General features: G+C 45.3%; 1 protein-coding gene across 4 annotated transcripts in view; it reads right to left on the bottom strand.

Moving 5' to 3' along the window:
* Positions 1-26,626, bottom strand: part of IL16 (interleukin 16) — a 116,630-nt gene that overhangs the window by 31,767 nt on the left and 58,237 nt on the right. For 3 of the 4 annotated variants that reach the window (XM_033402963.2, XM_049705733.1, XM_012536221.3), the window contains exons 3-6: positions 14,708-14,816; positions 8,926-9,068; positions 6,480-6,590; positions 2,877-2,991 (exon numbers count right to left, since the gene is read on the bottom strand). In XM_033402963.2, coding sequence (XP_033258854.1) covers positions 2,877-2,991; positions 6,480-6,590; positions 8,926-9,068; positions 14,708-14,816 — 478 coding nt within the window. Of the gene's footprint in view, positions 1-2,876; positions 2,992-6,479; positions 6,591-8,925; positions 9,069-14,707; positions 14,817-16,484; positions 16,731-26,626 lie in introns of all 4 variants that reach the window. The other variant, XM_049705734.1, reaches the window with a different exon arrangement.

Raw genomic sequence — 26,626 nt, 5'->3', positions numbered from 1 at the left:
TCCCTGGGCTTGCTGGCCTTTCATGAGGGCAGCTCTTTAGTATGAAGGCTTTCTACAGGTTCTCAGAGGTTCCCAGGGCCCAAGACCACCTCTCCTGCCCCTGTGTGGGCATCGAATCCCAGCCCCTGGGCCTTAGACGCAGTAAGCAGCTCCCTGTGCTATCATGTCATCAACTCCTGGGAATGTCACGCTTAGATTTAAAGTGGTTTCTTTGTTTCCTAGAAGCTGGGTGTTTCCATTTCTTTCTTTAGAGTTCCGATGTGCTGTTTTAGCCAACTTGTGTCTATGACAATAAAGGGGTGGGAAGCATATTCAGACCAGCTTCATCTGTTATGTTGCTAAAACTAGACAAGAAAAATAAAAGGCTCGGCCCTTGTCCTTATGAGATTCCAAGTTGAGGTGTGACAACTGACAAATTAAAAATAATCAAAATATAACTAAGTACTTGCTGAAGGCAGGATCTACAAAGAACACACTTCAGAAACGTCCATTCTTTATGACACAAGAGGCTGAACTTGTCTTCAGATTATTAGAATGTCCATCCCAAGGGGGCCACATACTCTGGGCCCTCCAGAGAGTCCTTAGCCTTATTTGGCCATATCTGGTGGAAGGTGAATAGCCTCGGTTTTGCCTTATAAATCTTACACAATCATTTGTTTGCAAAGGGAATACAAATAAAACATTCCTAGCCTTGATCTTGACACCAAACTTTTGTTGCAACTGACATATCTCCTGGGGAATTCAAGGGCGTATTCTAAAACTTCACTTTTGAAAGAAGTTACAAAAGGCAATTTGGTCAATTATTTGAGGCTAGAATCAAGGACTGCCGACTAGCTGAGCGTCCTTTTCACCGAATTCTTACGATCACTATTAACTAAGCGAGACAAATACCCAGAAAGAAAAAGAATGAAGCTTGGCTTGGGCAGGCTTCTCTCTTCTGGCCACTTCAATTCCTCCTCCACCTTTCAGTCAAACACAGAAAAGTACAGAAGATAAGGAAGCAGACCAGCCCATCTCAAGATTCTGATCCCACTTTCCTTCCTTTCTCTCAATGACTCCTCTGCATGCCTCTTGATTTAGCTCTCCCCCTCAAGCCTTGCCTCGGCCCTCTTCTCTCTCCTCTCTTCCCTGCTTCCTGCATCCACTCTATAACTTCAGCTACTTTCCAAATGACCCTAAAAATCTACATTCAACCCTTATTCCCTTCCTGAACTGGAACCCAAATTTTCATTCGCCTGCTGGACAGCGCCACCTAGTGCTCACCTGGAGACCTCACTCCGCTCTGCGGCTCAAACCTAAATACCCTCGTTTGCCTTCTTTTGCTACCCTTCCTCCACCTCCTGTTACATATAATTCATCATCGTTCTCTAGTTTACTAAGATCAGACGCCTTCACGTGTTCTCTGGTCTCATTTGCCACCTCCACAGAAGCCCTTGTTTCCCCCATCAGCATCTTTCTCCTCCCAGGGTTACAGCCTCAGGGCAGACCCTTAAGAGCTGGAGCCTGGCTCTTACAATAGCCTCTGAACTGGTTTTACTGCTTCTGGTGTCTAGCCAGCCCACTTCATCTTACACTCGGCTTCCTGAATCAACTAAAAACCCTGGTCCTAGCTGGTCCCTCCCAAATTATAAAAAGCTTCAAATGCTCCCCACTGCCCCTACAATAAAATCCATACGCATAATGTTAGAGTTGGCAAACTTTCTCTATAAAGAGCCAGATAGTAAATATTTTAAGCTTCGCAGGCCACATGCTCTCTGTCGAAACTACTCAACACTGCACAAAAGCAACCACAGACGAGAGGTCAGTGAGCGAGCATGGCGGTGTACCAATAAAGCTTTTCTAAGGAGGCTGAAATTTGAATTTAATTTTCACAAAAGAATCCAAACTTCTTTTGACGTTTTTTCAGCCGTTTAAGAGACATGAAAACTCTTCTTCGTTCGTGAGCCTTATAGAAATAGGCAGTGGGCCAGCTGTGGCCTGCGGGCTGTGGCTGGTCAACCCTGCCCTGAACAAGTTAGGTTATTAAAGGTGGTTTGGCTCGCAGCAGAGTTTACAGAAACTGGCCTGACAGAGAAGGTAAGAAGGTTGTGAAATCACTTCTCTTTAAAGATCCACGTGTAGCCCAGGGTCAGGCCTGCAGCATCTTCCCTCTGCTCCCTGACTACCGGGCCCGGAATTTTGCCTCCCAGTTAGAACCTGGAGATCTCCTGGGGCCAAGCCTACACGTGACTGTGGGATAGGATTGGGGGTGGGGAGAAAACCCACCCCTCCAGGACAAGGGGACAGGGAGGGGCACTCAGAGGACACCTCAGCTGGGTCCCTTCCTCTCAGGATGGCCAGGGGCTTCCCTCCCTGGAAGAGATGAAAAAGGTGGAGGGAGGTAGTGGATGGGAGTAGGGTGGGCAGAAGGGGAGGGGCGGCAGCTGGGCGGATCCTGAGCTCCTCAGGAGAGGGAACCTGTCTGATAATCCTCTGTATTCCTAGAGGCCAGCACGGGGCAGGCTCACAGAGGACTCACTGGAAGCCCTGGGCCTGGTTCCCCGTGCCTGTGGGCAGAGGAGGGCAGAGAAAACGAAAGAAAGGGGATGTCCATGGCTGCCAGCAACGCAGAGGGGCCTTGACAAGCAAACGCGCAAGAGGGATGGAAGGGCTCTTCTGCCCCAGGCCAGTAACAGGACCGAGACTGAGTGTGCAAACACACCCAGCCAATGTGCCAGGCCTGACGGAGCCATCGGGGCCCGCAGACCCCCGAATCCACGCAAGCTGGATTCTGAAGGCTCAAGACACATTTCACTTTCCCAGTAGCTTCTACTGGTAGCCTAGTGATTCTGCTTTTGACTCCACCAACATCACCTAGTGAAGGCCGGGAAATCTACCTTCCTGTAGCCTTCCATCGGCGGCCGCGGCTCCCCCCGCAAAGATGGTTTTAACGTAAATTCCAATGGGGCCATAAATGCTGTCCTTTCCTCCGACGATGCTGAAGCCCAGGCCCTGGGAAAGAAGAGGAGAAGGTCAGATTTCGGAATGTTCCATGCCATTCACTGGGCTGCCTTGTCCTGAGGCCCTGCCCCAGCCCTGAACAGAGGACTCGGGGAGGAGCGGGGTGCCCTTGGTCTTAGAGGTCTCAGGACCTAACAGAGGAATGGGAAAAGTGGTAAGTTCAAGGCCACGCTGGGCTGTGTCGTGTCTGGGGCTTTCTCACGAGTCTGATGCTCCCCACACAGGGGGCGTCTGAATGGAGACTAGCAAGTACCCTGGCTCTGCCCCTCTGACTAGCAATTCTGGGCAGATCACTTCCTGTCTCTGAGCTTCACTTTACCCCCTTGGAAAATGATGCTGACATCGCCAAACTCATAGCGCTGTGTTTGAATATTAACTAAGACATCCAGCAGCCACAACTAACACACCAACACCAGTAATCATAAAAGCAGCAGCTGACAATGGAGGAAGCATCTCTTCTCCTACCAAAAGCTGTTCACTCCCCTTCTGTTCTACCTCCCACCCCTCCCCTTCTCAAGGAATTTACTACTACAGTCCTGTGCTCTCCCTCCTGCCCCTGCAGTGCCATGAGGCCAGGAGCTGCCAGGTGGCAGCAGAGAGGAGGCCAGAGGCCGGGGAAGCAAGAGAAAGGCGTGAGGTCGACAGACGGCAGGAAGAGAAAGGCGGGCGGGTCCAGCTTGGCCTGTAGACCTGCAGTGAGTCAGGACAACCACCTAGGCAGACCCAGAGAGCAGCGAAGGAGGGGCACACACAGCCTGCTTTATTCGGTTGATGACTGAGAGCACCCTTCTTCTCAAGCAGGCTTAGCTTGGGTCGCAATGGATTCCTCCGGAGACTGTGAGCTCCCCGGAGGTGGGGAACGCACCTTATTTGTCAGTGTCTGCTCTCTGGACGCAGGTGCTCGGGAAACATATGTTATAGACAGAAGGCACGAAAGCCAGCTGGAGGCCCGGCCTTTGGATTCAGCTTGCAAGCGTGCCAGTAAGCAGCAAGCAACTTGGCTCCCAGGAAGACCCCTCCAAGCGATGGCTGCCAAGTAACAGCATCACTGCTCCTGGGCAGTTTCTCCGAGGTCAGCAGCTGCTCGGAGACGAGTGTGTGCACCGCCCCAGCATTACAGAGGCGGCAGGCCAGGCAGCCACCTTCAAGACCCTAAGGGAGCCTGGCGAGCAGGGGACAGGCAGGAAAGCTGTGTGGACAAAGCGCTGGTATGAGCTTCTGGTGAAGGCGTGGGTGTTCCAGGATGGGAAAGAGCAACGGTGTCCAGGAGTAGCATGGGGCTAGGAAAATGAGAGGTAGGGCAGCTTCCGGGCTCCCTGTATGCGCTCCCAACTTCTTCCTGGCTGAAATAATTGCTCTAGACCCAAACTTTCACCCACCCTGGTGAGGCCGGATGCTGTAGTGGTTAAGAACAAGATCCAGGGCTCAGAAAGTCTTGAGTCAACTGCTCACTAACCAAGTGACCTTGGGCCAGTCCTGTAAGTCCCAGATCCCCAGTCTCCTCACCTACTAACAGGAGATAACAATAGGGTTTTGTGAGAATTAAAGGAATGATCCTTTCAAAGCCCTTAGCACAATACCTGGGTTTTGGTCGCTGGTTTTATTGTTTTTGGCTACCTCAGGCACTGGTGGAACCTTCTAGCTCTGCTTCTTCCTCCTTCTACTTATCCGTTAATGATGAGGTCTTCGGTGTGGAGGTGTATCAGGAGGACAGTGGGAGACCCACCGTATTTCTAACCCATCGCCCCTGCTCTGTACTCCAGGCTTCCGACACCAAACACCTTAGGGCTGTCCATTGAGGGCAGTTCAATCCACCCAGTGACACATCTGCCCACGAAATCTATTTACTGACTGTACAGTCTATGCACACCGAGATGACTGACACCCCTGTTGATCATCTTTGCACAGGTGTTGGTGCTTTTTTCCATTCTGCCTCCTTTTGAGCATTGCAAACCGTCTAAAAGTCAACCGTGTTAAAAATGCTTCGACCTAAATTCAAGGGGGGACAAGCATTGTGATTTAGAAATCAGAAAGAGGGGCTGTCTGGAGAAAATCAGCACTGGCGAGAGTGACCCCCTTGTGATTAGAGGAACAATCATCTCAGTACTTCCCACTTGTTTCTCCTCATTTATCTCTGCTGAGCTCCCAGGAGACAGGATGGATGGGGGTGGAGGGAAGGACTCTAGACATATGGGGCCCTCCTGCAGGAAGACCATATCGGTGAACAGATCTTCCCTCACACCACACACCAAAATCATATGAGGTGGGTAGAAACCTACCCTTCCATCATTTAAGCATCTCGGTTCCCTTGGCTGGCCTGAGAACTTTGCAGCAGCTGCCATGTCTATTTCAGAAGTTCTTCAGTGCCCACGTCAACTCCATGTATGGGATGGCATGTTCTGGAAGCAATGCCAAGGAGCATTTGGGATGTCCCACAATTACCACTGCTTTTGTGTCCCCCTTTAGATATTTCTCAATTGTGGGGCAAAAATCTGTCTGAATATCTGAATTTGGGGAAGACACACGGACTGAATGTTTATGCCCCTATCCCAAATTAATATGTTAGGGGGAGCCTTTGGGAAGTAACTAGGCCATAAAGGGGGAGTACTCCTGAAGCGGGCAGGGGCAGGTAGGGATAGAAGATGAAGAGGTACAAACTACTATGTATAAAATAAATAAGCTACAAGGAAATATTGTACAGCACAGGGAATATAGCCAATATTTTACAATAACTATAAATGGAATATAACCTTTCAAAATTGTGAGTCACTATGTTGTACACCTGAAACTTATATAATATTGTACATCAACTATACTTCAATAAAAAAATAAGTAAAATAAAATAAAGGCAAAAACAAAAGAAAATAAAGGCTAATTTGTTTATATATGTACTTGCTTTGTTTACAAAATATATTTATTCTAAAGAAAAATACTGCCTTGGTCCAAAAAAACAAAGGAAAAATGGTGGATCCCTCATGAATGGGATTAGTGCTCTCGTAAAAGAGACCCCAGAGAACTCCCTTGCTCCTTCCACCATGTGTGGACACAGAGAGAATGAGGCATCCGTGAATCAGGAGAGGAGTCCTCAACATATGTGGCATCTGCCGGCACCTTCAACTTGGACCCCCAGCCTCCAGAACCGTGAGAGATAAATACCTGCTGTTTAAGCCGTCCAGTCTATGGTATTTTTGCTATAGCAGCCTGAACTGACTATGATGATGTTTTGAATTCAATCATCAGGTAAAACTAACTTCTGGAAAGTACTACGCCAGGGAAAAACTGGGCAACATTTGTCTTCCTGTGACCCGCACAGTGCAGAACAACCCTGACTGCCCCTCCCTGTGCCGGCATGAGAGCATCCGAACACTCATGTTCTGAGCCAGAATCACCAGCCCCTCTCTCCACCCTTCTCGTGACATGACAGCTCCTCAGGAACCCGTGTCGACCAGTAACTTCTGTCGGCCACAGTCCTTGCTCACCTTGGCCTGGCCCTTCATCAGCACGATGTTGGAGATGACGGATGCCTGGAGGCCCCCCAAGGGCTGCATGAGCTGAGCTGTGCTGAGCGACCGTATTGGCCTTGACGGACCCTGGAACGAGGGACCAGGGTGGGGAGAGGATGAGTCAACAGGACGGCAGCACACACCTTGCTGGGAACGGGGACAGGGAAGGCCCAGCCGAGGAGAGGACCCCGCTCCCCTCTCTCCTGAGGGTCCACAGCATAGCAGCCAGAGCATGGTGAATGGGGTGTGGGTGGGCGTCTGGTGGAGGGGGGCTGTTTTGGTGGCCCCAGGAGCCTGATCTCCCTGTGGACCTGCAGCCAGAGACTCACTAAGGCTTGTCACGGGAGTGGGTCCTGGGTCACGACACAGACCACGCTGCCCCAGGACAACGAGTCCCATAACCGGAGTCCCCAGCCCAGGTTGGGAAGCCAACGGCCAAGGACACCCTCGACAGGATCCAAGCCACATTTACGGAGACCCCATTTAGTGCCAGGCACAGGGTGGTGGGCAAAGGGTCAGGAACCCAAAGATGTGAAAACTCAGAATGTAAATTCCAGGGGGAGGCAGACAGGGGATTACCCACTTGCATAGGAGCAGGGGTGCCAAACAGACACACGCCCTGCACCCCACAGGAAGTGCCACGGGGAGGGGCAAAGGAGCATGGTGGTTAGGTCTCAGACTTGGGAGCCCGGTTGCCTGGCTCTCCAACTATCAGCTGGTGACCTTGGGGAACTGACTTGACCCCTCTGTGCCTCGGGTTCCTTATCTGTAAAGTCGCCTGTCACTTCGGAAGCTGTCTTTTTCTAACACTGGAACACCGATGATTCCTGCTGGTAAGCGAAAAGCATAATAGCTCAGGGAAGGGAATGGAAGAGAGAAATGAAATCTTCAAGCATCTGATGTGTACCGTGTGGGGAGAATCAAACATCAAACATCGCTTGACTACGGACCCTACAGGGGAGCTAAGACCCTAACATAAGTAATGACACCAACAAGGCACGTTGGGTGAGTCTGTAAGAGAAGCCCAGACACGTTACGATGGGCGTCAGGAAACATATAAGGGTCAAGCACTTGGAGGACTCAGGAGAGCTCGCAGCGGAAGTAGTGCTAGGAAGGGTTTTGAAGGATGGGGTAGGGTTTGCAGGCTAGAGGTGAGGGAAGGGGACAGGGTGCTGCAGACGGAGGGCGCCGTATGCTCACAGGTGGCAGCAGGAGGCACTGCGGGTGCCTTGTGCCTCGGCCGGGGCTCAGGGACACAACAGGCTGGCTGGGGTGACAAGTGAGGGGACCCTGTGCTTCACACCTGCTTGGCTCCCAGACTGCAACCTCGTGCCCCATAGTGGGAAGGGCACGGACTGGTGAGGGCTTGGTTCCAATGCTGGACGCTTAGGTTTTCAAGATGTGTAAATTCAGACCGCTACTCCCCTTGCCAAGCCTCTGCTTCCTCGCTGTACAATGGGGCTGACGTTACCCTCCTTTCTAAGCTCAGGAATTACGGTAAGTCCCCTACATACGAACTTTCAAGTTGCAAACTTTCCAAGATGCAAATGTGTGGGCCATCCATGTCAGGCGTGAGTGACATCGCAGCTCGCCCTCCGTCTCCTGTTGCTGACGATCCTTCAGCTCTAGCATCTCCCACCTCCCCTCCCTCCTCCAGTCAGTAACTCTTCTTGCCTGTTCACTCGATGCCAGCCCCTGGATGCCAGCTGTTGTACTGTACTACTGTACTTTTCAAGGTACAGTACAGTAAGATTAAAAATGTTTCCTTTGTTTTTTGTGTTTGTTTTTTTATGTATTGTTTGTGTGAAAAGTATCATAAACCTATTCCAGTGCAGTACAAGAGAGCCGACTGTGTTAGTTGGGGACCTAGGCTAACTCTTGGACTTACGAACAGATCGGATTTACGAACGCGCTCTCGGAACAGAACTCGTTCGTGTGTAGGGGACTTACTGTAGAGGCAAAATGTGTAAAGCAAGTCACTATATCACAGGGGCTAAAAGCACAGGTTTTGGAACCCTGAAGCTCTGACTTCGAGTCCCAGCGCAGACTCTTATTAGCAATGTGAATTCACATGCCTCCCTTAACTTGTCCTCACTTCCCTCGCCCACCTCCTAGGGTCGCTGTGCAGATGAAATAAAGGGACCCACATAAAGTGCCCGTTCAGGGTCTGCATGAGTGGAATGTTCTCTGCACATTAGCTCCTCATAGCATCAAAGCAGCCACGGTCACAAGTGCCTGGCACTCATAGGTGACCATTCCTAATGTGGTTCTTTGCCTGGAGGTGCCCACACTCACGAAGCCACCCCCTCCCCTCTGTAATTCTGTGGACGTCAAACCACTAGGAAGGTCTCTTCAGCCGCCGCTGAGTCTGGACCCCTCCCCTCTCTCCCTGCTCTCCAGGGTCCCCTGCCTTCGTTCTTACCACAGCCTTTCCCGCTGCACAGTCCAGTTGTTGAGAGAGAGACTTCCTGTTGCTACAGAGGGAATAAGGCTGCCTGTCTGTGGAAGCCGCCGATTTCTTGGTCATTGGAAAATCAATCTCTCCTGTGCAGTAGGGATTAACACCTAACCCAGGAGAGGAAAAAAATGGAAGAGATCATTTGTGCTGTCAGAAAGCAAAGCTCAAGGGAGAACAACGTCAGCCCCGGCCAACGGCCAGCCCTCATGGGCCAGCGGCCAGAGTGAACTTGAACCATGGAGCACCCAGTGCTGGGTGCAGGATGCAGAGTGGGGGCCAATGAAGACGTAGGCAGCATTAGCTCCATTCATGCTGTCTGCACCGCAGGGTGCAGGTGGGACTGTCACTTCCATCTCCCCTCAGCTCAACTCGAGACAGTTGGCAAGACATCTCCTACATGTCAAGCAGCATGCTGAGCTCTCAGGAAACCGCCATGCTCTGTCAACTCCAGTGCCTGCTGCCAGGGGGTTTTCAGTCTCGACCCAGGAGGGAGAGGAGGGAGAGGAGGGAGAGGAGGGAGAGGAGGAATGCCCCCAGACATGTAGAGCCAGAGGACAGACTGGGCAGGAGCCTGTGGGATCTGCCATGGCAACATCCAACGTCCCGACAGCACCTGACTGCTTCTTACACACATGCACACGCACATTCACACACAGGCACATAGACACCCCTAACACAGGCAGGCAGGGTCAACTCTTGATTCTTTGGGGATCTAAGAAAATGCAAAGCCATCATCTTCTTTTTCTTTTGGGGGAACCCCAGACTTCCTTTCACCCAACCGGGAACTCTACCTCTTCCAGCTGGAAAAATCTGCAGAGATTCTCTGCTATGGCCCCTCACTGTCTAGATCAGTGCTTCTCAATTGAAATATAATACAAGTCACATATGTAATCTGAAATTTTCTAGTAGCCACATTAAAAACAAGTCAAAAGAAAAAGTGAGGTTAACATTAATCGTGTATTGTATTTAGTCCCATAGACCTAAACCCTGTCATTTTAACATATAATACATAAAGTTATTAATGAAGTATTTTGCATCCTTTTTTTGGTTTTGTGCTTAGTCTTTGAGGTGGGCGCATCTTTCACACTCTGAGCATTTGGATGAGCCACACTCCAAGTGCTCGAGATGTGAACAGTGGCCACGGCACTGGGCAGCAAGCACGCAGAGAGGGGCCGATTTTCCCAGTGTCCCTCCACTCAAGTGAGTGGACAAGGCTTTGGTGGGAAATCTCCCAAGAGAAAGACACGAGATGGGTGGTGGTTCAGAGCGAAGAAGGGACGTTGGAGCAGAGCTTTTGGTTTGCTTTCATTCTTAGGATGGTAAAGACTTAGGCTGAAGAAAGGAAGCCACTGCCCGGGGTGGGCTGAGAACACGGGACAGAATGGGCATTCCTGGAGATGTGAGATCCCTAAGGGAAGAGGAAGAAGGGACAAAGGCCTGGGGGAGAAAGGAGATGTCCTGGTCCACTGGCACTCCAAGTGGCTGGGGCAATGTTTCCCTGCCAGGACAGCTGCTCCCAGCAGCCGTCTCCACACAAGGAGCCAGTTCTCCCTGACTCACAGAGACCCTCTGACCCCAGAGGGGCCAGGAGAGAGAGGAAGCCAGGAGGTTCAGAAAACCACGCCCCAGAAAGAGGGGACCAGGAATCCTGGAGCGGGGTTGGGAGGAGGGGCTACAGATGGTCCTAAATCTGTCTGTGCATCATGTTTACCTGGGTGTGTATCATAAGTGGGGCAAATTTCAACGCCCCACCCAGACCTGTTGAATCCATGTCTGCATGGATGGGGTCTGGGGCGGAGGTGGGGGTGGGGGCGGGGGTTCTGTGTGTTTATCAGGCTCCCCAGGCGATGCGTCCAGCTTTTGAGGAAACTTGAGGGAGTTGAGCTCCTTACTTCATCGTGAGGAAACCAAAACGAGTCTCCCATTCTCTCTGCCCACAGCAGTGCAAGGTGACTGCACTGAAGAAGGGCAGCGGTGTACCGTTTGGGTTCAGAGGGAATAAGGACAAGCAAACACGTGGCCAACTGGGATCGGTCCACAGGACAGAAGCATCTAGAGCCATGGACAAGCACAGGGGGAACAGGCCAGGCTAACTCCGCTTCTACCCTCACTGATCCAGACAAAAAAAAAAAAAAAAAACTCGGGCTTTCTGTGGTTCCTGCTCCCACTATGAGTTCCAATCAGCAAGGACATAGGCCCAGAGTCAGGACGAGCAGTCTCTCGAAAGAACTAACTGGTCTGAGCCCTCACCTACTCTTTCAAAAAATTACTGGATGTGCTCCAACAGCAAGGAAATACATCAAAATTATCACCTGGAGTGGGGGAAGTTGAAATCATTTAACATGTAGCACTGAGTGAGTTCACTGAAAATGTGGTTATAAAATCTAATGCAAAAACCAAAATAAATTTTGACTATATATTTTGAAGATTATATAATAATAACGTGAGTTTCTAATTTAAGTTTACATTGAATTATGAAATGGAAAAATAAATGGGAATGGGACTAGAGGTAAATAACACCATCTTCCATTAGGGGGACAATTTGGAAAATATAGTCTCAAGTATTATTAATTAATTAAACCTAATTGATTAAACTTAAAGGAAACTGGAAGTGGTGAGAAAAATTAAATAAACCTTACAAATCACTGCAAAAACTAAACACACGCACACACACACACACACACACACACACAAACACACACACACATTAAATATTTATTAAATATTTAATAAAATTAAAATATTTTAATTTCTTTGAGGCAGAAAACAAATGACAAGTAATCATAAAAACAGAAAGTATAAAAAGAACATGAGGGACTTCCCTGATGGCGCAGTGGATAGGACTCCATGCTCCCAATGCAGGGAGCCCAGGTTCGATCCCTGGTCAGGGAACTAGATCCCACATGCGTGCCGCAACTAAGAGTTCACATGCTGCCACTTAAGACCCAGTGCAACCAAATAAATAAGTAAATAAATATGAAAAAGAACATGAGTAAAAGCAAATATTAATCATAATACTAATGTCAATGGCTTAAGCTTCTCTCTTTAAAAAGATTGCCAGATTTGCTTTTGAGATCTAAGTGCATATCATTTGCAAGAGATAAACAAAATAAACAAAAAGTGTAAAATAAAAGGATGGGCAGAAATTACCAATGAGTAATGCTGCAATCAGCCACTTAGAAAAAAAATCTATCTAGATTCTTGCTTCATAGCAAACACCAAAAATAAATTACAGATAGAGTAAGTTGGAAAAAAAAAAGGCAAATCATTTAAAAAACTAGAAAAAACAACACTACGTAGAAATAAGTTAATCGATGTGGTTGTATACTTAATAATCTTCATATTATAGAACCTCAATGATTCTCTCCTAAATATGTAACCAAATATGATAAAAGAAATGTGTACAGCATGTATCTATAATTATTTTGTAAATGTCGATAAGCTGGAAGCAACTTAAAGGTGTCAGAGTGTAATAATTAAATAAGTATACATGAGAAAAAACTAGAAGAAAACACAGCCAAGTATTTAATAGTTCTCTGGATGTGGAAGACACTTTTAACGTTAGACAGGAAAATTTGATGAATTTGATTAGATAAAGATGAGAACATCTTAATGCTAAAAAATTACGTTAAAAGAAAAATAACCAACTGAGGAAAGTATGTTCAGCAAATACAGCAGCCCAATATTAATTTTATCAAGAGACTTTTCATAAATTAGTGATAAAATAATGATCCTCCCCATAGAAAAACAGGCACACTCAAAAGAAGGGAAATAAACAAATGAAGGAACGTTGAACTGCACCTGTGTAGAGAGGTGTTCTTTCCACTGATTTCATAGGCACATGAATCGGTCAGGGTTTGACAAAAGCAAAAGGCACACTCAGGTAGGACTTGGAGAAAGTGAATAAAGGGGCCATTGACAAAGCGTAGATGGGGCTTAAGAAAATAACAAGGCCTCTTGAGGTACCTAGGAATTGCCAAGAGCTGGAAGCTGTTACCATCCCAGACCTGAAGGGGCACAGAGAGGAAACAGCATCACCAGGCCAGGGAGTGCTGGGACCAGGGCACTGTCAGAGCCACCAAGGCAGAGGGAGCAGAGAAACGCCCCAGCGGTTCTCCCTCCCACCCTCCAGTCTCCCGTTGATCGACTGCACTCAACGAGAAACCAGAGGGCCAGGGCACCCAGATGACGCCATCTGAAAGAGTCAGTGGCTGGGCTGCAAGCAGGGCTGCTTCACGGGCATGCGACCTGTGAATTCACACAGAGCCCCAGACTTAGAAGGTATTCAGCTTGGTTTAATGCTCTGCTGTCGCCATTTTGAAATTCTTCATAATATTTGTTGCTGTCGCCATTTTGAAATTCTTCATAATATTTGTTGCTGTCGCCATTTTGAAATTCTTCATAATATTTGAACAGGAGTCCCACATTTTCATTTTACAATGATCCCCACAAATTGTGAAGCTGCTCCTGGGTGCAAAACAAGCCCCCCCCTCACCCCACCAAAAAAGCGGACAATGGGTAAGGGGAAGAGGGAAATAGAAACCTGCACGGCAAATATTTTTAAAATTATCATCCAGTGTGGGCTATGATTGAAGAAATTGGTATTTGTATACATGTATTAGAGTATTAGCTCTGGAAATTTGGAAGCCCAGGTAAAAATCTAAGGTATATTTACCTTTTGAAACTCCATTTCTAGGATATTATGTTAAAGGAAAAAAAGTGATGAAAAAGGGCAACTAGTAGTCCAAAAATAGGAAATGATTACTATAATGATGGTCCATCCTACAACAGAATCACACGAGGCTTAGAGCGTTTAAGGGATGTGCCCAAGGTCACAGAGATAATTATTTCTGGAAGCAGGATCTAAATCCAAGTGCCTTGGCTGCCAAGTGTGAGCTCCTAACCACACATCAGTCCACTGCCTTGTATATTTCACCTGAGAAAATCACTGTAAACTCGAACAAAATTTCATGGACAACCTCAGCAATGTTGATTATGTTAGCAAAAAGCTGAGAATAACTTACCTATCTAATAATAGGGAGCAAGCTAACCAGATTATGTACATAATGAAACACTATATATCCACTAAAAATAGTGTTTACCAAAGAATTCCCAATGACGTGAGGTCAAGGGTGTGTGTGTGTGTGTGTGTGTGTGTGTGTGCGTTTTCTATAGGCATATATAGGCATAGGAGGGAAATAATTGACAATGTTAACATAGATTGCCTCTAATTAGGATTTGGCATTGTTTTAATTTCTTTGTGCTTTTCTGCATTCTTCACATTTTCCTGACTTTGCATTAGCACCGTTCTCTTTGCGACAACCGAGAATCATGACATCTTCCAGCCCCAGCTCCCATCCTATACCAGATGAGGTGACAGAGGCCCTGAGAGAGACAGTGGCCTTCCTAAGACCAAGGAGCATCTTAGAAGACAGAGCAGGTGTAAAGCCCTCGTCTTTTATCTTCTGTGTCACGTCTTCGCAACTTGGCACTTGAAGTCCATCTAGAAGAGAAGTTGACTAAACCACAGAGAGCTCTGTCAGCAAGGGCAGAGGTGCTCTAGCTGGCCAGGACACGCACACGCAGTGAAGGGTGCTCTCAGAGGGGCAAGCAGACCACCATCTTGGGCTAGTCCATCTAGACAAGCAGAGACCCACCCTCCTCCAAATCTCCAACATCACTCATGTTCTCGATATTCATCAACATCTAAGCCCTGCTCCTAAAGATGGTTCAATGACACACTTACTGGTTGAGTTGCTGCGTGTCCTTTGGTGACAGGCTTTGGGAAACAGGAAGTTACTACTTTGTGCATCCAGTTTTCCAGACTTTTCTCGAGAGGAAGGTGTAGAAGCTTCCTGCAAAACAATTTCCATCTTTTATTCAGCAACTTAGTGAGAACAGAGAAACTGAGATTTCGACACTGACCATGGAAGTACTTGTCAGATTGTCTCCTCCCTAAATTACAGGCTCTATGAGAGCAGGGATTTAGAATTACTGTCATCCATTAACTCATAGGTATATTAATTCAGTTAATAAAGAATATGAAAATATAATATCTTTATGTGACAAAGAATACAAATTATAATAAAGAATGAATAGAGATTGCATAAATGTTGAACTAATGCAATAAATGTTGAATGATTATGTCAGCTGTTACATGTCAGGTTCTTTGTTAGGCATTAGGGATTTAGCTGTGAGCAAGACAGAGAAGGGCACTGAGAAAAGGCATTTTCGTGACGGAAGGCCGAGAGCAAACAAGCAAACAGATAAAGGTGAAAGATAATGACAGAGAATAATAAGTGCTACCAAGAAAAGAACTAGAGACTGACGTGAATGGGAGGCTGGGAGGAATGTGTTAGAGAAGATGATCAAGTAAATTCCATCGTTCTGGCACATAATAGGCACTTAGAAACCGTCATTCAAAGAATATTATATAAAGAGATTTCTTAATATTGAACCATCCATGCATTCTTGAGTGTATTACAATTTTCTTATACTGCTGATTTCTCTCCGTGAAAATTTCATTTAGGACTTGAAAAATCAATATTCTTAAGTTAAATTTGGTTATCATTCTGTTATTCGTTTTCTACCTTGCCATATTGATCCAATTTTCCCTGCTTCTTTTTTATACTAATAATTTGGGAACTCATTGTACTGAGTCTATAAGCAGTATGTATTAAATCACATACTTGAACTCATCTCTCTATCAGGGTCAGTGATGAAATAGAAAACATATGACCCTTCCTCAGGTAAGATGAGAATCTGAAACAACTTTCACGCACTTCCCTCTCCTCGCCCTGGTATTTTAGAAACAGAGGACAGACGGACAGAAGGCTAGAGGTTAACAGGATAATGGTATTGATTATTTTACTTCTCTTCCCAGAACTACTTTTTGTATCTTTTTTTATTGCATAACTTTATTAACAATGATCTTGACTTAATTCTTGAGTTACGTTGGTTTTATTCCTCACGACCGTAATCCTTAGGAGAGAAAGAGAGAGTGTGTGTATGTGTGTGTGTGTTCTCAGGAAAGTTGTGCAGATGGAAAGCTCTCTGAATATTTGCATGTCTGAGAATGTCTTCCTGTGGTCGTCACACTTGAATGATTTGCTGAGTATAGAGTTTAGGGGTATTGGTTATCCTATCTAGAAACTCTAATTGGCTCAAATGCTACCCGCGATTTAGTGTTTTAGCGTAGAGGTTTGCTAGGGGTACCTGCCACCCTTTTCTGACAGGTCCGTCTTGTTCAAAGCCAGCCTTGGCAGTGCCGGTTAATTTCGTGTGCCAAGTGCCTGCCGGCTTCCAGCACCTGGTACATTTCCCAGAGTGGAAGGAGGGAGGATCTACCGCTGCTTCTCACTAAGCACCAAGTAACCCATCCTCCCCTCCAGCCCCCGGTATTGTGAGCTGGTAGGTACTGGTGTTGAGGGGTCTGCTGGCCCCTGTCCCACTCATTCCCCAGGCCTTTCCCTCCCGTGTGGTCAACGGCAGGCTAACAAGCCCTTCCCTCAATCCAGTCTCACCTGCACTATGTCATGCAGAAAGTTCTCATGGGTTCCAGAATGTGGTTGGCCCCTTTCCGTGGCTTCCTGTTCTGACATGCTTTTCTCCCTATTGGTAGGTTTTTGTTTGTTTGTTTGTTTTCTGATAGAAATTTCTAAGAGGTGGGGGAGTTAATAAAGTGTACTCTGTAACCGTCTGGAGCCAGAAGTCCACTCACAGCCTTTTTTTCTTTTTAAAACTGTATCCAGTTCTGACACAAGGGGATCCTGCAAGAAACCACATATCAATTCCCTTTTATTTCTTGTACACATCAATGTTAAAATCAGAGAACTCATCTTCCTAGACATTCATTTTCCTTTTCACCAGCAGATGGCGCTATATTAACCTGAACAAAATTATCTTCTCTAACCAGGGGAGCCCAGGAAATGTTTTAAAGGAGAGCACAGGGATTATATGGAAGGTGGTTTAGTTCAGTTGAATTCTTGAGACTCCATATTTCTAGGACTTAGCAAAATGGCTGGTTCTTTGAATTAGCTGTTTCATACGACATGGTAGTCAAAAGATATTTCTTAGCTCCAATAGTTTCTCGAGGTCATGTCCTAATTCTAATATCAAGACTGCCCTCTGGCATTATTCCCACCTCTTCATGTTCTCCAGTGAGACTATGAAAGTAAATAATAACATGTTATTTCAGTATCTCTTTTGGATTCACTGATAAAACAGCCAGTATGTCTACTTGTTTGAAGTGAAGCCTTATTTGCAAAGTACAATTGAAATGTATTCCCCCCAAATATCTAGTAAGATGAAAATAAATAAGTAAATGAGGTAAACACAAAACATAGAATACTAAGTATCTTTTAAAATAATGTTTGTAAAGAGCTTTTGGGAGATAGATATACTTGTATTCTCATGGTAAGTTAGAAAAAAAAGATACTATGATCTGAATAGAGTCTGACTACAATCATGTAAAACAGGCCTAGAAAAAGGACTGTAAATAAATACACCAAAATAGTAACACTCTTTCATTCACCATATTTTACTAAGCATTTACTATGTATGAGGCACTATTCCGAGGATGAGGATATGGTGGTACTCGAGAAAGACAAGGTCCTGCTCTCACGAATTAGCAGGATTGTGTTTGGGTGATGGGATTAGAGCTACTTATTTTCTCTTTTACAACTTTCTGTATTTTTCATATGTTCTATAATGAGCATGTATTACTTCAGACCAGAAACAAGTGATTAATTTTACATTTATTTCAATTGTCACATTAGAAGACTTACGACAAAGTATATTTATTGTTAAATTTCTTTCTTTTAATCCTCTTTATAAAGCTCCCTGTCCAGAAGATGATTTAGAAATTGCTTGACATATAAAGCCAATTGATGGCAGAAGAATCCTAGAAATGGAGTCTTTTTTTTTTTTTTTTTGGTCCAGATTACCTGGAAATGGTTAACGCCACATTCAGAACAGGGAATCTTAAAAGACTTTAGAGGGCTTCCCTGGGCTCCCCTGGTGGCGCAGTTGTTGAGAGTCTGCCTGCCGATGCAGGGGACGCGGGTTCGTGCCCCGGTCCGGGAAGATCCCACATGCCGCGGAGCGGCTGGGCCCGTGAGCCATGGCTGCTGAGCCTGCGCATCCGGAGCCTGTGCTCCGCAACGGGAGAGGCCGCAACAGTGAGAGGCCCGCGTACCGCAAAAAAAAAAAAAAAAAAAGACTTTAGACCTTATCCAAAAGAAATTGAACCAGCCGGATCAACCACTCGGCCACCCTGTTCTCTACATTTCTGCGGCTCAGCCTTTTCTGGCCATGGCTCCAGGAACAGTAATCTCACTGTGAACATGCCGACCATAGATCCTCTGCTGCCTGCACAAAGTTTATGGACGAGTCCTTCTACTTCACAACTCTATGTCCTCCAGCCAAAGCTGTCTCAGACATGAGACGTGTAACCTCTGCCATGTAGCCAGTCTCTGAACTGGCTGATGGTTTCAATGAGTTGCATCTAAGCAGGCTACCGTCAAGCTCTTGGAGAGTTGTGAAAAGTGGAGGTGCTTCACTTTGACACGGCTGTGGTATGAATCTGTTCACTGGACAGCTACTACAGGGAAGAACGGAAATGTACTACCATAAACAGAAGATGAGATCTAAGTAGCAATTTTCTATCAGACATATATGTAAAAAAGTATATGGCCCCTAAAAGCTCCAAAAATAGAGGCAATGCACAAGTTCTATGGACCTTCTATTTCCTGGACATCAACAAGGATCCAGTGCTCTTCCAGACTCTGAGATCATCTCAAGGTATTATTCATTCTTTTTTGTGTGTGGTACGCAGGCCTCTCACTGCTGTGGCCTCTCCCATTGCAGAGCACAGGCTCCAGATGTGCAGGCTCAGTGGCCATGGCTCACGGGCCCAGCCACTCCGCGGCATGTGGGATCCTCCTGGACCGGGGCATGAACCTGTGTCCCCCGCATCGGCAGGCGGACTCTCAACCACTGCGCCACCAGGGAAGCCCTATTCATTCTTTTTAATCATAAAACCCTGAGCATAATGTTTCTCCACGAGATATGCACAGTGGGATGAGCAGATAAAGGGTCATGAGGCCAGCAGCATTAAGCCTCTTATGACCCTGGACTGGTCAGTTGATTGTTTGGTCTTGGTATCCTCTTTTGTAAGGGGAAGGGGTGGACGAAACAACTTCTATAACCACTTTCGGCTCTATACTTTTGAATGTAACTGATGATTATGTTTAAAGAGCAAAAGGGTTACTGTCCTCTCTGAAATGATCACATGTCAGAAGATCATTCACAAGGACATAACATCCTCCCTTGGTTCCCTGGCCCCTCTCCGTCTGGCAAGGATGTCCTGGGTGGAGTGGTTTCTCAACAAAGGAGTCTCTGTAGGAGCCCCTACGAACATTTGCACAGAACAGCTCCCCCACCAGCCCACAGAACAGAACTCTTCTATTCTTGCTCCCAAGGTGGGGCTGCTCTTGAGGCCAAGGATTGGTCCCTGAGGTCAGAGGCTGGCAAAGTCATTTCCAGACACATCTCCCCTTGTTCTCCTCAGAGACTGCAACCCAGAGCAGCAGTTCTGTGGGTGGTGTGCCCCATCATTACCTGGGTGGCGGTCTCTACATGTATTGGTCCCACTGGTGCCTGAGTGGGGAATGAGGTAGACTGTCCGGAGAGCCCTCCCAAAGTAAGGACCAGTCCCGTAACTGCTAGGACTTAACAGCCAACCCCAAGCAATGGAAAAAACCCATGATCCGCATGTAACCAAGGAATAAACCTGGAATGAAGACGCAGAATTCTGGGGCATTGCTTTCTACAAGCAACATTATTCTGGAGTCTAAACTGTTCCCCAAAGGTTCCAAGGCTCTATTACTCTCTTAGAAGCGTTCATTTTGTATCCAGACCCTTAACATGGCTGACAGAGCTCGATCCTTCTGGAGCTTGGTGACTGCATTCCTCTTACATACAAGCCTTTCCATTTTCTCTTTGAACTGAGATGCTATAGCTGCTAAGGGAGCCATAAAATGGAATCCAACTGCCCTCCTGATCAAGGCTTGTTTCCTGTGGTTGGGTTGATCATGCAGCAGCAGACTTGACCTTTAAGTCAGAAGGTTAAATAACTGGCCCCAGCAGATGGGTTCTGGGATGGTCACATGGTCACGTGGGATGCTGAGGCCACATACCTCCTGATATGGAGAGGAAGGGTGGAAACCAGAAACCTAGGAGTCCTCCAAAAGTCCTGCTTCTCCTCCCGTGGTCCCTACATGACCACAGCCACAAAGTCCTTGTAATTCTACCTTCTCAAAATGCCCCAACACATCCATTCTTGCTGGCTATGTTCTAGTTCATAGTATACCTTTTAGATTAGGCTAATTACAATGGCCTATGGCATCTAAGAAAAGTATTTTTAAGAATATTTTGAACAAATGGTCTGGGACAACTGGATATCCACATGTCAAAGAATGAAGTTGGACCCCTTCCTCACACCATACAAAAATTAATTCAAAATAAATCATAGACCTACAAATAAGAGCTACAACTATAAAACTCTTAGAAAAAAAATATAGGACTAAATATTCATGAACTTGGGTTAGAGAAAGACTTGGTAGATATGACATCAAAAGCACGAGTGACAAAAGAAAATACAGATAAATGGACTTCTTCAAAATTAAAACCTTTTGTGTTCTAAAGGACATCATAAAGACAGTGAAAAGAGAACCCACAGAATTGAAGAAAATATTTTCAACTCATGTATCTGATAAGGGACTTGTATCAAGAATACAGAAAGAGGGACTTCCCTGGTGGCTCAGTGGTTAAGACTCCATGCTCCCAATTCAGGGGACATGGGTTCGATCCCTGGTCAGGGAACTAGTTCCCACATGCATGCCGCAACTAAGAGTTCACATGCCACAACTAAGGAGCTGGCGCAACCAAATAAATAAAATGTAACCAAATAAATAAATAAAATATTTTTTAAAAAAGAATATAGAAAGAACTTTTACAATTCAATTATAGAAAGACAAATGATCCAATTTTTAAAATGGACAAAGGATCTGATTAGATATCTTCCCAAAGAAGATACACAAGAAGCCAAGAGACACATGAAAACAGCTTCAACATCATTAGCCGTCAAGGACATGCAAATCAAAACCACAATGAGATACCACTTTACACCAACTAGGATGGCTGTCATCACACCCACTGAACATCCACTAATATATGGAGGATTTGGAAAAAATAGAACCCTCATACATTGCTGGTAGAAATAAAAAATGATGCAGATGCTTTGGAAACAGCTTGGCAGTTCTTCTAAAAGTTAAATATACAGTTACCAGATGATCCAGCAATCCCTTTCTTAGGTATATACTCAAGAGAAATGAAAATATACATCCACACAAAAGCTTGTACACAAATGTTCAAAGCAGCATTATACATTATAGCCCCAAAGCAGAAACAACCCAAGTGTCCATCTGCTGATGGACAGGTGAATAAAATATTGTATATCTACACAATGGAATATGATTTGGCAATAAAAAGGAATGAAGTACTAATATATGATATAACATAATGACCCCTGAAAACACTACTCAAGCGAAAAAAGCCAGTGACAAAAGACCATACACTGTATGATTCCATTTATAGTAGATGTTCAGAAGAGGCAAACCTACAGAGAGCAGAAAGTAGATTAGTAGACGATTAAGGATGGAGCAATAGTGTGGTGGGGAGGGGGTAATGAGGAATGACTGCTAATGGGTATTAGATGGCTTTTGTGGGTAATGAAAACATTCTAAAATCAGATAGTGGTGAAGGTTGCACCACTCTGTAAATACACTAAAAATCACTCAACAGTATACTTTAAATAAGTGAATTGTATGGTGTGTGAGTTATAGCTTAATAAAACCACTTAAAGTGGAATATTCATCCGTTCATTCATTGATTCACAATTTCCCTGCCCCCAGTCTTTTCTCACTTCAACCCCTCTACACTCTGCTGACAGCATGATTTCACAAAAACACAGATGGTATGCATGAGACTTCCTAATTAAATCTATGACGTATTCAAGATCAAATCCAAACTCCCTGGCATGTCATTGAAGGTCCTTCCTTCTCTAACATTACCAAAAAAATAAATAAATAAAATAACCCAATCAAAAAACGGGAAGAAGATCTAAATAGACATTTCTCCAAAGAAGACATACAGATGGCCAAAACGTACATGAAAAGATGCTCAACATCACTAATTATTAGAGAAATGCAAATCAAAACCACAATGAGGTATCACCTCACACCAGTCAGAATGGCTATCATCAAAAAATCTACAAACAGGGCTTCCCTGGTGGCGCAGTGGTTGAGAGTCCGCCTGCTGATGCAGGGGACACGGGTTTGTGCCCCGGTCCGGGAAGATCCCACATGCCGCGGAGCAACTAGGCCCGTGAGTCATGGCCGCTGAGCCTGCGCGTCCGGAGCCTGTGCTCCGCAATGGGAGAAGACACAACAGTGAGAGGCCCGCGTACTGCAAAAAACAAAAAAACAAAAACAAAAACAAAAATCTACAAACAATAAGTGCTGGAGATGGGGTGTGGAGAAAAGGGAACCCTCCTACACTGTTGGTAGCAATGTTAAATTGGTACAGCCACTATGGAGAACACTATGGAGGTTCCTTAAAAAACTAAAAATAGAACTACCATATGAACCAGCAATCCCACTCCTGGGCATATACCCAGAGAAAACCATAATTCAAGAAGATACATGCACCCCAATATTCATTGCAGCACTATTTACAATAGCTAGGACATGGAAGCAACCTAAATATACATCAGCAGAGGAATGGATAAAGAAGATGTGGTACATATATACAATGGAATAATACTCAGCCATAAAAAAGAGCAAAATAATGCCATTTGCAGCAACATGGATGGACCTAGAGATTGTCATACTGAGTGAAGTAAGTCAGACACAGAAAGACAAATATCATATGATATTGCTCATATGTGGAATCTAAAAAAAAAAGGGTACAAATGAACTTATTTACAAAACAGAAGGAGAGTCACAGATGTAGAAAACAAACTTATGGTTATCAGGGGATAAGGGAAGGGGGAGGGATAAATTGGGAGATTAGAACTGACATATACACACTACTATATATAAAATAGATAACTAATAGTAACCTGCTGTATAGCACAGGGAACTCTACTCAATACTCTGTAATGGCCTACATGGGAAAAGAATCTAAAAGAAAAAAAAAAAGAGAGCAGATTTATGTATATGTATAGCAGATTCACTTTGCTGTATACCTGAAACTAACACAACATTGTAAAGCAACCATACCCCATTAAAAATTAAGAAAAAAAAAATACTCAAACTGACTCAAGCCTCCATTGCGCCCAGTTAGTTACACGTCCTATCGGTAGACCCTATGTGTCCTGTCCTATCTGTATAGTTACCCACGCTGGCTCCCCTTCATTCTTCAAGAATCAGTTTAGATGTCACTACCTTTGTAGTGATGTCTCCATGCAAAATAGCGGCCCCCTCAAAAAATCATGGGCTCTCTTTGCCAATAACAGCCAAGGATGGACTCCTCATGCAAAAGCACCTGAATCACAACTAACTGCTGAACAATCATTGACAGAAGACACTGGAACTCACCAAAAGAGATACCCCACATCCAAAGACAAAGGAGATGCCTCAATGAGACGGTAGGAGGGCACAATCACAATAAAATCAAATTCCATAACTGCTGGGTGGGTGACTCACAAACTGGAGAACACTTACACAACAGAAGTCCACCCACTGGAGTGAAGGTTCTGAGTCCCACCTCAGGCTTCCCAACTTGGGGGTCCGGCAAGGGGAGGAGGAATTCCTAGAGAATCAGACTTTGAAGGCCAGCGGGATTTGATTGCAGGACTTCGACAGGACTGGGGGAAACAGAGACTCCAATCTGGGAGAGCACACACAAAGTAGTGTGTACATAAGGACCCAGGGGGAAGGAGCAGTGACCCCATAGGAGACTAAACCGGACTTACCTGCTGGTGTTGGAGGGTCTCCTGCAGAGGCAGGGGGTGGCTGTGACTCACCGCAGGGACAGGGACACTGGCAGCAGAGGTTCTGGGAAGTGCTCCTTGGCATAAGCCCTCCTGGAGTCTGCTACTAGCCCCACCAAAGAGCCTGTGGCCCCCAGTGCTGGATCGCCTCAGGCCAAACAACCAACGGGGGCGGGGGGGGGGGAACCCAGCCCCACCCATCAGCAGACAAGCAGATTAAAGTTTTACTGAGCTCTGCCTACCAGAGCAACACCCAGCTCTACCCACCACTAGTCCCTCCCATCAGGAAGCTTACACAAGCTTCTTAGATAGCCTCATCCACCAGAGGGCAGACAGCAGAAGCAAGAACTACAATTCTGCAGCCTGTGGAAGGAAAACCACATTCACAGAAAGATAGACAAAATGAAAAGGCCGAGGACTATATACCAGATGAAGGAACAAGATAAAAGCCCAGAAAAACAACTAAATGAAGTGGAGATAGCAACCTTCCAGAAAAAGAATTCAGAATAATGATAGTGAAGATGATCCAGGACCTCAGAAAAAGAATGGAGGCAAAGATTGAGAAGATGCAAGAAATGTTTAACAAAGACCTAGAAGAATTAAAGAACAAACACCTAGAAAAATTAAAAAACAAACAAACAGGGATGAACAATACAATAACTGAAATGAAGAATACACTAGAAGGGATCAATAGCAGAATAACTGAGGCAGAAGAATGGATAAGTGACCTGGAAGACAGAATGGTGGAATTCACTGCCATGGAACAGAATAAAGAAAAAAGAATGAAAAGAAATGAAGACAGCCTAAGAGACCTCTGGGACAACATTAAATGCACCAACATTCGCATTATAGGGGTCCCAGAAGGAGAAGAGAAAGAGAAAGTACCCAAGAAAATATTTGAAGAGATTATACTCGAAAACTTCCCTAACATGGGAAAGGAAATAGCCACCCAAGTCCAGGAAGCACAGAGAGTCCCAGGCAGGATAAACCCAAGGAGAAACACACCAAGACACATAGTAATCAAACTGACAAAGAAAATTATTAAAAGCAACAAGGGGGGGCTTCCCTGGTGGCGCAGTGGTTGAGAGTCTGCCTGCCAATGCAGGGGACAAGGGTTCGTGCCCTGGTCCGGGAAGATCCCACATGCCGCGGAGTGGCGGGGCCTGTGAGCCATGGCTACTGAGCCTGTGCATACAGAGCCTGTGCTCCGCAACGGGAGGGGCCACAACAGTGAGAGGCCCGTGTACCAAAAAAAAAAAAAAAAAAAAGCAACAAGGGAAAAACGACAAATAACATACAAGGGAACTCCCGTAAGGTTAACAGCTGATTTCTCAGCAGAAACTCTACAAGCCAGAAGGAAGTGGCACAATATATTTAAAGCGATGAAAGGGAAGAACCTACAACGAAGATTACTCTGCCCAGCAAGGATCTCATTCAGATTCGACAGAGAATTCAAAAGCTTTACAGATAAGCAAAAGCTAAGCAAATTCAGCACCACCAAACCAGCTCTACAACAAATGCTAAAGGAACTTCTCTAAGTGGGAAACACAAGAGAAGAAAAGGACCTACAAAAACAAATCCAAAACTATTAAGAAAATGGTAATAGGAACATACAAATCAATAATTACCTTAAATGTGAATGGATTAAATGCTCCAACCAAAAAACACAGGTTCACTGAATAGATACAAAAACAAGACCCATATACATGCTATCTACAAGAAACCCACTTCAGACCTAGGGACACATACAGACTGAAAGTGAGGGGATGGAAAAAGATATTCCATGCAAATGGAAATCAAAAGAAAGCTGGAGTAGCAATACTCATGTCAGATAAAATAGGCTTTAAAATAAATACTGTTACAAAGAGACAAGGAAGGAAACTACATAATGATCAAGGGATCAATTCAAGAAGAAGATACAACAATTATAAATATATATGCACCCAACATAGGAGCACCTCAATACATAAGGCAAATGCTAACAGCTATAAAAGAGGAAATTAACAACAACACAATTAGAGTGTGGGACTTTAACACATCACTTATACCAACTGACAGATCATCCAGACAGAAAATTAATAAGGAAACACAAGCTTTAAATGACACCATAGACCAGATAGATTTAATTGATATTTATAGGACATTCCATTCGAAAGCAGCAGATTACACTTTCTTCTCAAGCGCACACTGAATATTCTCCAAGATAGATCACATCCTGGGTCACAAATCAAGCCTTGGTAAATTTAAGGAAATTGAAATCATATCAAGCATCCTTTCTGACCACAATGCTATGCGATTAGAAATAAATCACAGGGGAAAAAAACGCAAAAAACACAATCACATGGAGGCTAAACCATATGTTACTAAATAACCAAGAGATCAATGAAGAAATCATCAAAGAGGACATTTAAAACTACCTTGAGACAAATGACAATGAAAACACGACCATCCAAAACCTATGGGATGCAGCAAAAGCCATTCTAAGAGGGAAGTTCATAGCAATACAATCCTACCTCAAGAAACAAGAAAGGGGCTTCCCTGGTGGCGCAGTGGTTGAGAGTCCGCCTGCCGGTGCAGGGTACACGGGTTCGTGCCCCGGTCTGGGAGGAT

Source organism: Orcinus orca, chromosome 2, assembly GCF_937001465.1.
Source record: "Orcinus orca chromosome 2, mOrcOrc1.1, whole genome shotgun sequence".
Classification (NCBI taxonomy): domain Eukaryota; kingdom Metazoa; phylum Chordata; class Mammalia; order Artiodactyla; family Delphinidae; genus Orcinus; species Orcinus orca.
Note: the sequence above shows the minus strand (reverse complement) of the source record. Positions and strands in the feature narration are given on the sequence as shown.